This window comes from Pseudopodoces humilis, chromosome 3, assembly GCF_049639895.1.
Source record: "Pseudopodoces humilis isolate 2021_Gansu_Grassland_sample_001 chromosome 3, ASM4963989v1, whole genome shotgun sequence".
Taxonomy (NCBI): Eukaryota; Metazoa; Chordata; class Aves; order Passeriformes; family Paridae; genus Pseudopodoces; species Pseudopodoces humilis.
In genome coordinates, this window is record NC_142202.1 from 40,699,076 (window position 1) to 40,713,298 (window position 14,223).

Here is a 14,223-nt window from a genome sequence, read left to right on the forward strand (position 1 = left end):
GATCACCAGACAAATACCCTGGCCTGGCACACAAACACCCTGCACTTCCACCATCATCAGCCCTGCAGCACACACACACATATATCTGCATGACCTATCCATGACTAAGTAGGACACAGTCACTCTGTCTGTCCTTGCAAAGTGACTTTCTCCAGTCCTTACCTGCCTCCTAAGCAGAGGGAAAAAAAAAATCTAAGGAACAGATTTATTAAAAACAAATAAAAGAACATTAAAGTATGAATCAAAGTAAGGGGTGATCATGCCTGGACAAATTCTCCAGTCACACTCCTCTCTTCAAAAGCCAGTCAGTTAATGCTCTTGCCCTCTGTACATTCAGAAGCAGCCAAGGCATTTGCTTTATCTCCTCCCTGTCTCTCCAACGATATAATACCAATCTGCATCACAGCAGTGGTAGACAGCTGACAGTCAGTTCCATTTGTTGCAGTAAAGAAAAAAAACCAAAAAAAACCACCACACACATTGTATTTGGCTGGATGCTTAGAACAGAATAACAACAACAACAAAAGAAGAAGAAACTCCTGGAAGACCAGGTCTTGCTCCCAGTGCAGTGAATAAGCAATTTGTGTTCATTACAACTGAAGTAGGCCAGACACTTCCATACACAGCCCTCCAAATGTGCTAAGAGCATATCCTGGCCTTACAGCTGTTGGCAATGTTGCAGCAGCACAAAGTGAAGACAACCAAACTACCAGTACACTAAAATTGAGACCTGGACCACAAGAGAAAGGCAGAAATATGACATAGACTTTAAATTTCTGATTAATCCATTTAGACACAGTTTGCTTTACTAGCTCAGTGTCAGTTTTGGTCCACTGTTTTTTGGTTTTTATGTTGGTTATGTCACTGCCAAGGGTGCAGGCCACTTCCATTTTCTGCTCACACAGACACTTCCAATGCCAGTTTTAAGTGCTACACTGATTTGCCCTGTAGCCAGGTCTGCAGAAGTGATGCCACTTACTGATAGAGAGCTGAATAACAAAGCAGCTCACCATCTCCTGCAAGAACCAGAGTGACATCACATGTGTTAATGAGGTATATATTTCCATGATGAGCTGTTTCCTGGTATGGAAGAGCTCCAATCTCATTACACCACAAACTCCTCTGGGAGCTGGTCCTCTCCCAGAAGATCCAAGGAGAGGCAGTTCATGGATCGCTTCCCATAAAGAGCAGACTTGGTTTTGCAGTCCGCTGTGGAATACACGCAGCCGTAGACAGACAGCTTATCCTCGAGGCTGCAGCCGAAGGTGTAGCTGTGGGATGTGTCTGAAGACAGCGTGGCACTTAGTGATGGGTGCCGGCGCTTGTACAGGCGGATGTCATCCAAACTCTGGCTGTGCTGGTCCATGCAGCTCCGGCTTTTGGGCGATCTGACCTGCCAGTTCAGCAAGACACACACAAACAGAAACAATGAACTCAGACACAGCCTAAGGATGCATGTGAAAAGTTTCTCAAAATTGTTGTTCCCCTCTTTCAAAAGAGCCTTCTGAAGGATGTTGGCTTAAAGAAGGGGCTGTGAACAATTCAGAAATTACAAGTGCATTAAGCTGCCCTGCCACGTTGAGCCGGATCATGATCTCTCTGCCCTGTGTCCTCAGTGTCCAGTACAACGGGTGAAACACTTGACAGATACTGACACCTGAATGACCTCACACTTCTTGGCAGATCCATTCAGTTGTCCTCAAATGGACAAAGTGCACTTAACAAAAAACTACCCCAAGTGCTTGAACACACTGAGTAAAGTCTAATGAGCTGAAAGGAAGGTTCAGAAGGCAACCATGCAAACTAATGGGTTACAGCGTCCAGTAATTGCAATAGTTTCTACATAACACTGTTCTGCAGAGAGCAGCAACAAATCTTCAGTGATTCCCAGAGGCACCATCTTGCTACACAAGCCTCTGTGAAGGAATTATAAACCATTTGAGAGTATTTCCAGCTTCAACATTTGCATTTTTTTCTTGCTTTGCCTCTTTAATAATCACCTCTTAAATGCTAATATTAAGGCTAACTTCAAGAATATAATTTTGAAACCAAGACACTTCTGTTGGCACCACAGAAAACTTCCTCCCAGTATTACTTCTCTCACTGCCATGGGAGGGGAATTAAAAATCTACCCTGAGGAAATCATGTGCTTGCTGGCTCAGCTGTACTCCCAGAAATCGGAGTATGTTGCACTGTCTGGTTAATGCTAAGGAAACCCTGCAGCTTTTATTTACATGGCCTTGTAAGGAGGATGTTGATAGTTTTCTAAGGAGGCACCAAGTATGTGATGCACAAAAGTGGCAGCCAGGTCTTTGCAATCATACAGACAGCCCTGTGTTGAGCAGAACCATTTTTATAAAACAGATGCCTCATAGCATAAGCATGATAACATTAGTAACTTTAAAAACACTACAGCTTTAAGCAAGATTCCCACTTCCACCCATGAGCTCTTAAGTCTTCCACTCAAATAGAGGACTAAATTCATTATGATTTTTACTGCATTGTCTTCATCTTTGGAAAAAAATAACAAAGATTTTAATTAAATCTCCTACAGCACTTTATGGACTATTTTGCTGATAAATAAAAATTTCTTATAATTTTTGACTGGGTCCAGAAAGGAACACAGAAAAATTTTTAGTAAGTCCTAAAAAGTGATTGAAATCTTTGTTAAGAGTTTTAGAACTCTCAGCAGATAAGGCAAATTTGGATTAAGAGAGGGAAGACAGGATTGAGGTGCTTTTTTTGTGGTTTTTGTTTTGTTTGGTTGGGGTTTTTTTCCAAAAAAATGCAACATTTCTACCCCAGTGGGTACAGCTATACTTTGAAGTCTTAAAAAGACATTTTAATAAGCTTCCTCCAAATATAACTTCTTCTGTGACGTACTTTACCATATATAGTTTCCCTTTCTCAAGTGTTTGATGAAAAGAAAACTTTGAGAACAAAGACTTCAGTACACAGACTATAATCACACAAATGATACAACAACTAGAGCTTGAGCATCTGGTTTTGCTCTGATGTAAGCTACTTCTGCCTTCAAGATGATCCAAGTCTGCAACTCATATCCAAACTGCATAGATGGTCTTTGCTCTGTATTGCACTGAAAATCTGGAAGTGGCTCATTTTCCATGTCCCATCTGGAAGACTAAGGTAGATAATAACTGGCTTGTGAGATTTCCCTGCTGATTCCTCCAAACCTTTCTATACTATTCTGAGCCCAAATGCTGCTCTCATCCTATTCCTGAGAGCAGTAGCTGGCCAGCAGCTGGTTTTGATTACACCATGTAAAAATCAGTCAAATCCAAACTAATCCAGGTGTCCTGATTTACAGCTGTCTCCATTACACAAGACCTCAGTTCAATGCCCTCACACAGACCCTCCTGCTGAGCAACCACTCCCTTACCTGGTGAAGGGATTCCACACTTTGGCCTCTCATTTTGATTAGTGTGACTTGCACCACAGACAGAGATTCCTGATTTATAGCTGCAAAGAAGAAGCAAGAAGTGAAAACCATAGCAAGTTTGAGGTTTTGTGGGCTGTAGAAAAGGCAAGTTGCTCTCACAGGCCACATTCAAACAGTCCTATCTTAAGATAACTATGCATCATTAAGCACTCTCGGTACTCCAGGAGTTTTGCTCACAAGTACTCATTTTTGGCCCTAAAGATCAATGTCTGAAAACTTTCAAGAAAACAATTTCTTGACAACTTGTCCCGTTTTCACCCTTCTTGCTTTGCTGTAAAGGCTGTACATATTAAGGCCAGACACAAGCCACAAAACTTTACCTAAGAATTCCTGTGACCGTCCCATTATTCTGTGGTTGAGCCCCTTGGCTGTTTTGTGGCATACAAGATATTAAAGCATATTCCTTCCCTACAAAAGGTTTACCTCAATTATCTTTTTGTCATTAACCGAATATAAGCTTGGCACATTTAGAGAAGGGAGACACTGAGGAGCACAGAGGAGAGCAGCACTGTACAACACAGAATGCTGGCCTGTAAATGCTAGATGAGCTGCCTGCAAATCCTGTTGCAGTAGGGCAGTAAATAGCACTGGCAGCTGTTTGGAATGAGATAAGAGTTTTTGTAGATCCCTCAGATTATGCCTGTTGCTAGAGCCTTAAAGAACAGCATTGTGCAGCAGTAGAAAGGCATCTCACCTTGGCAGCTAGCAGCATCTAGAGGCAGGGATTCAACAGATTCTCCCACAGTGGCCTCCTCTAACTGGTCTCCCTCTAAAGGCTCATCTACAGGCATCTCCCCTGGCTCATCTACTGCCAGCTCAAGCTCTAGGAGGAAGAGAGCAGCAGGAGAATGGTTAGCATCACTCTTATGCTCCAAGCTGCTGTCTCTTACTCCCTGCCCTCCTGCAGAAGACAAAAGTCAGCTCAGAAGTTGCTCCACATGTCCAAATTCTTTACCATCATCCTGAGTGTCATCTTCAGCCCGCCCCTTGCTGCCACTGTCAATGCCAGAGCTACCGTAGCTGATGGTTGAGCTGCAGGATTTCTCTTTCCTATGCACCCGGTCAATGCCAAAGGGCTCATCCACCGACATTTCCACAGACACGCGGTGCCTGGAGTCAGCCTCGATGCCCGAGGTGTGCGAGCTGCCGTGGCTCCCCGTGGACTGGCGTGAGAGGCGGTTATCCCTGCGGCTGCCCCCGCTGCTCCCGCTGCCACGGGAGTTCTTGTCGCACGGGTCCAGGTCCATGTCTAGAGTGTCACTGATATAGGACTCCCGGTAGCGCTTCTTCTCTGAGGAACAAGGAAGGGAGAAACCAGTCAGAATTTTAAGGAAGTGGAACAGAATATATTCAGGAAGTTCTGTTGGCACCAGCCAACAACTAATAAACGACTGCTGCAGCTACTGAACAAATAAGGGACAGCTTTGTATTTTGTTTGCTCAACAGATGGATGCTCGGGATGTTGTAAAAGCATTAGTCATACCTGCAGTAAACCCAGCATCTCCTACATTAGAACAGGCAGTTATGATACAGAAAACAGTAAGTTTCAGAGTGAAGGTCAATAACAACAAAGCAAAACAAGCAAACAAAAAACAGGAATTACTTAGTGAACATCGGTGCTCAATCTTTAAAATCAGATGCACTGATTGGTTCTTGAATTACCCACCACTGCATGAAGTCAGCTAAGAACAAGATTCCTGTGGCTAGTATTTATTAATGATTTATTATTTCTCCCATGGCTTGTATATGCTGAGGGTGGTTGAGAAATCCATGAGACACTAATGGACACAGAACAACCAAGGGCTTTTTGCCCACAGGCACTTGATCGTCCTAGTGAAAGTAGCCTTTCTACAGGTAACTGGCACGTGCCACTGGCTGCGCAAGGCTCAAGACCACTGCTGTAACCCCACTGAAGGGAAAGACAGAAACCACTTGAAAGGAGTTATTACCCCTCTACTGCTCTCACACAAACACACTTTCTGATCACAGTCTACAATGTGGGAGCCATAAATACTTCTTAGGAATGGACTGGAAACATACCTAACACCTCTGTTTCTATCACTGGCTCCCTGATAAGGCAGAAACACCATTAATTAGATGAGAGTAGGCACCATGAAACAGGAGAGACTAACACACTGTACTCTTCCTCTTATCAAATTCATTTGAGTTTTCCCTAGCATACCTTCAGCCTCCTCCAGTTTTTGGATTTGCTTCAAAACTGGCTGAATATTCAGAAAGAGCCGGTGGCTATTGCTGAGTAGCTGCAGCAAATGGCGTGACCTGAAGGGGCAACCCGTGTAGTAAACCAGTTTCCGTGCAGAGGGCAAACCATCTGGCTGGATTTCAAATTTCTTCCCCTGCACAAAGAGGAAAGATGCCAAAGAAATGAGCAAGAGCACATTTTCAGCCACACAGCTACCAGAGATAGCTGTGGTCTGTGCATGCAAGTGACAGGACCTGGGGCAGCAGCACGGGCAGGCCGACAGCATTGCCACATCCCAGGCTGGCAGCCACTGGCAGATGGCCTCCATTCCATCATACTCACCAGAAAGGCCAGCTTCCCAATGTGTGACCAGGGAAAGTCATAGAGGAGTTGGCGAACGTGATTCACCTCCTGCAACACATCAAGCTCAGAGTGACACAGGGACTGGCAGGTACAGGGTGGAGTCAGCGATGTGCAAAGAATTTGCAAACAACCAAGAATTTGAGATATGTGGAGCCTGGCGTTCACAGGGGAGGCAGAAGAGCCGCTGTGAAGGGGGAGGACAGGGAACTGGGGAGAGTTAATGCTACACCAGAAGGCTTTCACAGCAGTCTGTTACCTGATAGATGTGCATTCCTCTCAGGGTCAGGCCCAGGATAACTGTCGGTCGATCCTCCTTCTTATCCTAAAAGAACAGAAGAGTCAAAGGTTAATCTACAAAGACCACGCTCTTGTTCTGGCACCTACTGCAGGAGAGGTAGCAGGACTCCTCATCGTGCAGATGCCATCAGCTCATTTGGTTTTTATTATGTTTGTAAAGTGCACCTTGCCTTGTTGACCCCTGAAATACCTACACCTAAAAGCCCCTCATGCTGGGAGGCTCAGGCATTTCACCAGCATATGTCCTAGCTGCCCTGGACAGGGAATCCTGTAGCTTCAGTGATTTGAGAGTACGGACAATTACTGTTCTCAGAGGTACCTTGTAACCTCTCTTGTAAATACATGCTGTCTCTGCTGTCCCCATGAACATGCACCACTCTTGCTCTCCAGGTGACAGCCCAAAACAGAAGGGGAACCCATTCCCCTCTCCTTGCCACAGCACTGCTGTTCCCATCCAGGGATTTGCTAGATCTTAGGTGTCCCTTGGCTGGAGGGGAGCTAATCAATGCCCATTTACTGGGACTTTCATTCTAACATTCAACCTTGGTGTTGGGTGGTTTTGCATGAGTTTTATTACCTAAGTTGAAATACTGACTTTTAACTCATGCTGCATCTTGGTATGATATACTTGGTCTCTAATCAGATTCTTTTGCTTGAAGACCAAAAAATATCATAAACTAGTTCTTTCAGCGTCTCCTACCACAGCAGAGTTAGGGAGGGGAACACATGCATTTTTTGTTAGGAGGAAAAGCAGAAAGAAAATCTGGGGGTAAAAATGTATGGGCTCACAGAGCTCAAACTTTACATCACAACTTTCTCTCCTCATCTGGCTTACAAGATACAAGCCTTGTGCCAACACATTAGCTCACCCTTTGCCTCTGGTACCATCCATGTCTTCAGTTCAAAGTCACTAAGAAATATTTATTGCCTCCTAAGGACAGAGAGCTTCACAAATCAGTATTGGTCTGAATGAGATCTATGGAGTGTGTTGTGGGTTTTTTTGCAGTTTCCAATCTCAGAAGAAGCCATGAGGAGGGTGTTAAGACAAAAGTGACTGCTTTTGAAATCTCAGGGCAGCCAGCACACCTTCACCTGGCACCCCTCTGCACTTGATCAGGAAATCTGTGACCCAAGCATCACCTAGGAGGAACACCTCTCACCACAAAATGAGATAACTTTGTCACACGGCAGAAATAAGACATATTAAGGATCAAACAACACATGGAAGAGTACATAATGCCTAAGTTCAAGCCAGACAGGAATTTAAATATTAAGAGCAACTAATTTCACAGCCTTGGTTGCTTTTGGATATAAAATGTATCATGTCCTGCCAGCTTGATTTCTTACGGCATTCAAGTGTAACTAACTCTCTCATGACTGCATCATTAACAACATTAAGAATCAAAACAGAGAACAAAAGAGGTAGGTGAGTATCTGTGGTTTGCAAGCAACTAAGCCTGGACTACTGATCAAAACTTATTTTCTCTTGAAAATGCATGTTTCTTCAGTAACTAGAGCTGCTAGGTATGTTCAAAGGACATGGATACTTCCCAGACATAACTCCCACTGAGCACAAAAACCCAGAAAGTTTAATTATGATTCTGACAGAGTATCTCCATTTGGAAAAAAGGACCAAGCCATTCCTAATTGCACAGGCAAGTTTCACTCACCTAAGTGGAACATAAAACTTCTCTTTAGTTCTATTTCTAGATCTAAACAATCAGCATGTGAAAATGAATCGCCTTTTGTTTAAGCAGGTTTGGGTAAGGAATCTAACAAGCAACAATGTAGGAATCCAAAACTACTGAGAAAAGCATACAGCTGAAAAAATGCCAGCCACTCTGGCAGGGCTGGAGAAGGAATGGAATACGAAGGTTGGAATGACTCAGTGTCACCTTCAGTATTACACAACATTTGTGTGAAAGCTGGCTGACCTCTTGTCATTTTTTCAATGAACTACAACAAGAAAAAAAGAGGCTTCCTTGATTTCCCTGGTCCAATTCTACTGGCAGGCAGGGACAAATACGAAGTTTTGCCATTCCTGTGGCCACTTTCTTGGCCAAGGAACAAAACTAAATTCCAGCTATATCTGTATATTGGCAACAGATTTGTTTGTGGGGACAGGCCTCATTGGATGGGCATTTTAGATTTGTTTGGCCTCTTCAAATAAGAGGCAACCATCCCTCAAACAAACAGAAAAAGAAAAATGCCATGGTGCACTCAATTAATGATGGGAGACAAGTTCAAAATAAGAAGCTCTTTGTTTAACCTTCTGCAGCCTGTAGAAGTGGACAGGCACATCTTCCAGCAGGCAGGACTCCTTAATGAACTTCAGCACCGCTTCCTTCGTGCTCAGCCCTTGCTGTTCTCGGTGCATCTCTGGGGCATGTTTCAAGATGTAGTCGCTCCCCCTCTTTGCAATTATCTAAACCGCAAAGAAAACAAACAGGTCAGCAACTCTTCAGCAATCCCCATGAGAGGCAGCTGTGATCAACAGCAAAGCAGTGGCTGGAGGTGGAGGACGTTCATATATTCCCTCAAGATGTTAGTCCATGTTTGCCTCTACATCCCTGGAGGATAAGCATTTAAAGCAGCTCAGATGACACTGAAGTCTCCAAACAGATCCTAGTGGCAAAACTGCAACAGACCAAGACTACAGAGGTCATGTCAGCTCTTTTTACTTTTAAGTACTGGAATTAGTTTTCCTAACTTTTGGCATCCATACATGTTTATGGACAGATAACAAATACTCCTCTGCATGCCAAGCCAATCAGCAGCAACATCTCTGAAGAGGCAGAAATACTAGGCTTTCCTTTTAAGACCAGAAACTACACATTAGGCTTATTTAGCATTTCCATTCTCAAAGAGGTGGATAACACTATCTCAAGGTATTTTTTTATCTATTAGGAGTGGTTGGCAGGCACGTGGCTTCACTAAGCAGTAGAAAAACCCGCACTGGGCTGGCCTTTTGCTCCTGCCCTGACAGTGCCAGTGCCCATTTCCCATGTTTGCCCACATGTCCCCTCTGTACAAGACTACTGGGCAGCTCAGCTCTCTCCCATGCCCAACTGGTTCCTTTCAGGCAGTGACAGGCAAGAGGGATGATTGGCTGAATTCACTTCCCAACATCCCCCACCACCAGAAGCATTTAAAACTGGTTTGCACCAGGTACCTGAGAACATCCTGCCAGAAACAACCTGTCCTGGATGAAAACAACTAGACCTGGTCACCAACCAGTTCCCACTTACATTTCACTTTAAACCCCTTGTTTACTCTGTTTGCTAACACCTCTGCGTGCCCTGCTAGATTAGTTGCCCTCCCACAAGGAAGGCTGGCCTTGGTGGAGGACAATATCGATGCCATCACCTGTGCGATGTCAGCAGAAAGAGATGTGCCAGCTCCACGGTTCAAAGCTGGGTGGGTCAGCCCAGGGCAGCACTGCCTCTCCTCACTGGCACGAGACTTAGGGCAGCCCTTGGCCAAATGATATGAAGCACGTGTTGAAGGGAGTGATTGTGTTGGAGGAGGAGATTACTCTCTATCTCCCCATGGGAGCCCAGGGGCAGGGAGAGACGCGTCCCCCTGCCTGCCAGATTTTCTGTTTGTAATGATGTAATAAATCACCCACATACTTGCTTGGGGTTGTGGCTCAGCACAGGTGAGCAACAGTCTGTGATAAGCCCTTTAACTGCCTCAGAAACAGCACACAAGACCCAACTTTTCCAGTCCTTTGTTAGCTACCTCCTGACAGGCACCCCGTAACAAGGAATGGCATGGGAAGAGGGCCTGTTGTCTGGGAGAAAGATACACTGCGGCACAGCAAGGCAGGCAGGCTAGGATTTGTGTATAAAAGACTGTCAGTCTTCAAGACAAGTCCTGCCACTGGTCTGAACCTTCTCCGCAAAGCAGGGGACAGTGGCATCTTACAGGGGAGATGCAACTTGCCTGGGACAAACAGCCAACTAACAGAGTCTTAGCTAATTTGCCTTCATCTGACAACTAAATCAATTCTCAATAGTTGTAAGTCCTGAACGGCACAAGTCACATGCACATGCTTATAAACAAACATGCAAATGCTTTCTCTTTCCTCTTACTGCACTTGAGATTAATGACAAAGCAAGCACCAGAGGCGCTGCACAGCAGTATTACCCCATAGGGTTTAGATCTATCCATCCCTGAGGCAAGCATTACAGAGATGGGAACAAAGGGAAATGGACTGGGCTTTGCAGCCCTGAGGTTTTCTGGAGAGCTTGGGATGTGCAGATCTTGCTGGCGTACCACTGGAAACACACAGCCTTCTAAGTCACAGAAGAATTAAACAAAGACATCTGCACTGTCAGAGTTATTCATGTAACACCAACACATTCCATCAACAAGGAAGGATCTACCACCCACCTCACTGATAAATGAGCTCAGGAACATGCACCTACATCCAGTGGAAAGACAAGAGATATCTCCTAAGGGACCTTGAGGGTGATACTCTACCTGTCTGACTGATCAGTGCCGTAGGAGATGGGGAAGTTGCATGGCTGCAGTTAGATACCACCTTCCATAATCTGTTGACAGAAGGGTTTCCCCCAAACTTACCCATTGTGGGAAATAAGCCTGAGGTTCAAAATATTTGCCAGCATGGACCTTCTCTCTGTAGTTGCCCAAGTCTGCCTGTAAGCTGTAGGCAGCCAGCAAGAAGTAGATTTCTTCCTTGTGGTTGCAATGAGACATAAGTACTTGGTCTTTGAGATGGCAGTAGTAGAGCTGCCGTGCCACCTTATCGCTGCAAGACAAAGGCAAATTTACTTCAAGAACAAAGTTCAGATAAGGCCTCTCAAAAACATCATCTTGCTGAGAGAGGAGAGGGATTAAACTTTGACATGTCTGATGTGTGCCAATGCCACCCTGATACAGTCGTGCGTATAAGGAGCACCAAAACAAGATCAAGGCCTTCTCCCACTAAGTGTTGCACAAACACAAGAAATTGTAGCTTCTACCTGGAGGAGCATGAGATCTAAGAAGTTAGGGCAGAAGGTAGATGAAAGAAAAATCACATCACACCGGGAGACTGACTACAATCAAGCACTTCTGTTTCCCTGGAAAGTCTAGCAGCCAAGAGAATCAACTGCCTTGGACTCCCAGTCCTGTTTCTTGCACACCTGTCCTCCTTTCCCCTCTAAACTTGGCACTGCTTTTTTGTTCCACCTTGCCTTAGGCTCATGATACTTTTCAACAGCTAATTCCCTGCAAGGTAGATCAAAAGACATGGGAGCCTTGGGCTTGTTTTTGTCTTCTTCCTCAAGCTGCTAAACAGGGATTGACTGATAAGGAATAGCTATGGCAAAGCCTTGATAACCCACACACCCCCTGCCTTCAGAGATCATGGGAAGCAGGCTGCTGACATGTGCATGTAGAAGAGCTGCTGGACACTAGTCTGCTTGTAAAGTGTGCAAGTATAGTTTGAAGGAGCCAGATAACTACTTCTGCATGGCTCTACAAACCTCTCCAATTAAACTGCTAGTGCAAGAGAAATATGCCTGTGATGGTGAAGGACGCGTAACTCGGGAGTGGCAGGATGATATGTAATCTCTCTTTGTACAAAAAAAAGCAAAATGAAACAAAAACCACTTATCACCCAGACTCCATAAGAAAGAGTCCCATGTATCCAAAAATGAAAGACTACGGAGAGAGAAAACATAGAAAACCACAAGCCTTGTTCAAGACAAGAACAAATGCCAAAAATTTGGTAAAGATTTTAATCCACCTAAATGATCCCAGCTCTTGGCTTCCCCCAGGGACAGAGCCACACCAGAAGCGCTGACGTAAATTAACTCTGTCAGTTGTTCATTTTTAACCACCTCATCCTTTGTTCTGTATCATGGGTGAGGGTGGTGCTGTTCTGAGTGCAGCCCATATTCCATGTGAATGGACAACAAATTAAAAACTCTTAACTTAAGAAGTAATTTCTTTTGTCCGTGTATGAAAGTCTGTTTCCAGAAGTATACTGCACGGAGCACTGCTCAAATACAAAAAACAGATCTAAAGCATGTGCTTTGGAGTATAAATAGCTATTTTTGGTATATTCATCCAGTGCCTTTCATACAACCAAAAGACACAAGCAAAAGAGTGCTAATCGTGTTTTGATAATGTCGTCATTCAACCTGCTCTTTCAACACAGATGGAAAAGCAGTCACAATTTTCCTAGGGGATACGGAGTATGATTCAGGCAGAAAACATTCATAGCTGAGTGAGGAAGTCTGTGAAGGTCTTCAAAAAACAAAATTCAAGCAGATTTTTAAAGCTCATTTCAATGAGCTCACAGAGATGAGCTTAACAAAGAAACATTATTTTTCTTTCATTTTAAGAACACACTGAATAAATCCAAACGCAGTAATTACCACAGAAGAGAACTTACCCTATTACTCTTCCATTTTCTACATAGTATTGTACTCTAAAGAATGCAACAAATGGAGGGCTGAATTTCTCTGTCCCCTAGAGCAAAGACAGAAGACAATTTAAATTATGATCAGCATCCAAAATTTCTGTAACCCTATCTGGTAATGTTCTCTTCTCCAAAATTCACTCCCCATACTGCTTTTCATTTTCTACCCTTAGCTCTTGGCAAGTTTTGCAGAGGGAGTCTGACTGTCTTGGAGGCTCATGACAATGAGGCATCACAAAACATTCAGACAGGTTGAACAACAAAATATCCTAGGAAGAGCAGAAGATTTCTGGATATGAGGGATGAGCCGGTCTAAGAGTCCCAGTGTAGCCTGCATGTCCCCAGGCTAGCCCAGAATTACCTACCTCAGCACCTGGCAGCACCACAAGCATATTCGTGCTGAACGCAGCAAGTTTAACCCAGCCTCCCTCAAAGCGCCAGGGCAGCGTGCCACGCTGGCACGGCTGTGGCGTTTCCAGGGCACTCCTAGGAGCAGCCATCCATCCCTGCACCACACCACATCACTCGGCAGGGACACACACACACACTGCCGTGTTCAGCAGTCACTGCCTGGGGCTGAGGCGCACCAGCCTGGTATCAGCTCCGTGCCTTTTGTTTGGCAGAGCTCGTGGTTAGTTATTCACACGTCCCTGCAGCCACAGACCAAAAGGCAGCGTTGGTGTCTGCTTCACACTGAGGAGTGCTGTCAGAAGAAAGGCAGCATGAGGCCTGTTGTTTTAACCACAGCCGATCTTTCTGACTTACAGGCTTGTTTGAATGGGAGAAAAAAAAAAGAAAAAAGGGAAAAAGAAAGGAATGACTTACTAGCTCATTCTCTCATCTTTCCTACTTTGCCACCTTAATGTTCACACAAGTAACTTTGCTCCCACAGGCAGTTCCACGGCTTTGCTGGTCAGACCCATCTCACTGGGACAAGGTACATGGCATGCCCTCCACATCTGATGCAGACAGCTTCTTGATCATCTCTATTTTATTTCTGGAAGTTGTTCATAGTCACCCTATTTTATCAGCTAGACTGGGCTTTCCACCTGAAACCTCTTCAAAGGAATTAAATCCTTGTCGACTAACCCAGTCCAATAGGCTAACCCATCTGAGACTGTAGTACTGCCAATGGCAACTCATTCAGTCTTTTATGATTCGCATCACACCAGAGGCTCAACACTTTGCCTGACCAGAAAAGTGTAGCAAGAATCCAATCACAGAGCAACCTCAAAGCGTACCCCCCATCCTGAGGCAACCAGAAACACCTGCTTTGGGAAGCTCTCACTGGCTGGACAGACAGCCCCTCCCTCCGCATGACTCTGGCTGTTCTTGAAATAACTCTGTCGTTTGGGAAAAGCAGAGCACATGCTTGGGAGTAAGAGAGATCCCCAAACCTCACTAGTTATCTACAAACTTCTCTAAGCAGCAGAAATGGTTAGTGTGCCTACTCTGCAAAAGAAAACC

At 44.7% G+C, this 14,223-nt stretch overlaps 1 protein-coding gene across 4 annotated transcripts in view; it reads right to left on the reverse strand.

Moving 5' to 3' along the window:
- Nucleotides 1-465: 465 nt before the first annotated feature.
- Nucleotides 466-14,223, reverse strand: part of FRMD1 (FERM domain containing 1) — a 39,135-nt gene continuing 25,377 nt past the window's right edge. For 3 of the 4 annotated variants that reach the window (XM_005518576.3, XM_088053512.1, XM_088053511.1), the window contains 10 exons: nt 12,730-12,806; nt 10,911-11,097; nt 8,593-8,748; nt 6,283-6,348; nt 6,006-6,074; nt 5,643-5,817; nt 4,416-4,751; nt 4,155-4,283; nt 3,401-3,480; nt 466-1,393 (listed from right to left, as the gene is read on the reverse strand). In XM_005518576.3, coding sequence (XP_005518633.1) covers nt 1,106-1,393; nt 3,401-3,480; nt 4,155-4,283; nt 4,416-4,751; nt 5,643-5,817; nt 6,006-6,074; nt 6,283-6,348; nt 8,593-8,748; nt 10,911-11,097; nt 12,730-12,806 — 1,563 coding nt within the window. In that variant the 3' untranslated portion in view covers nt 466-1,105. The remainder of the gene's footprint in view (nt 1,394-3,400; nt 3,481-4,154; nt 4,284-4,415; nt 4,752-5,642; nt 5,818-6,005; nt 6,075-6,282; nt 6,349-8,592; nt 8,749-10,910; nt 11,098-12,729; nt 12,807-14,223) is intronic. The other variant, XM_014248357.2, reaches the window with a different exon arrangement.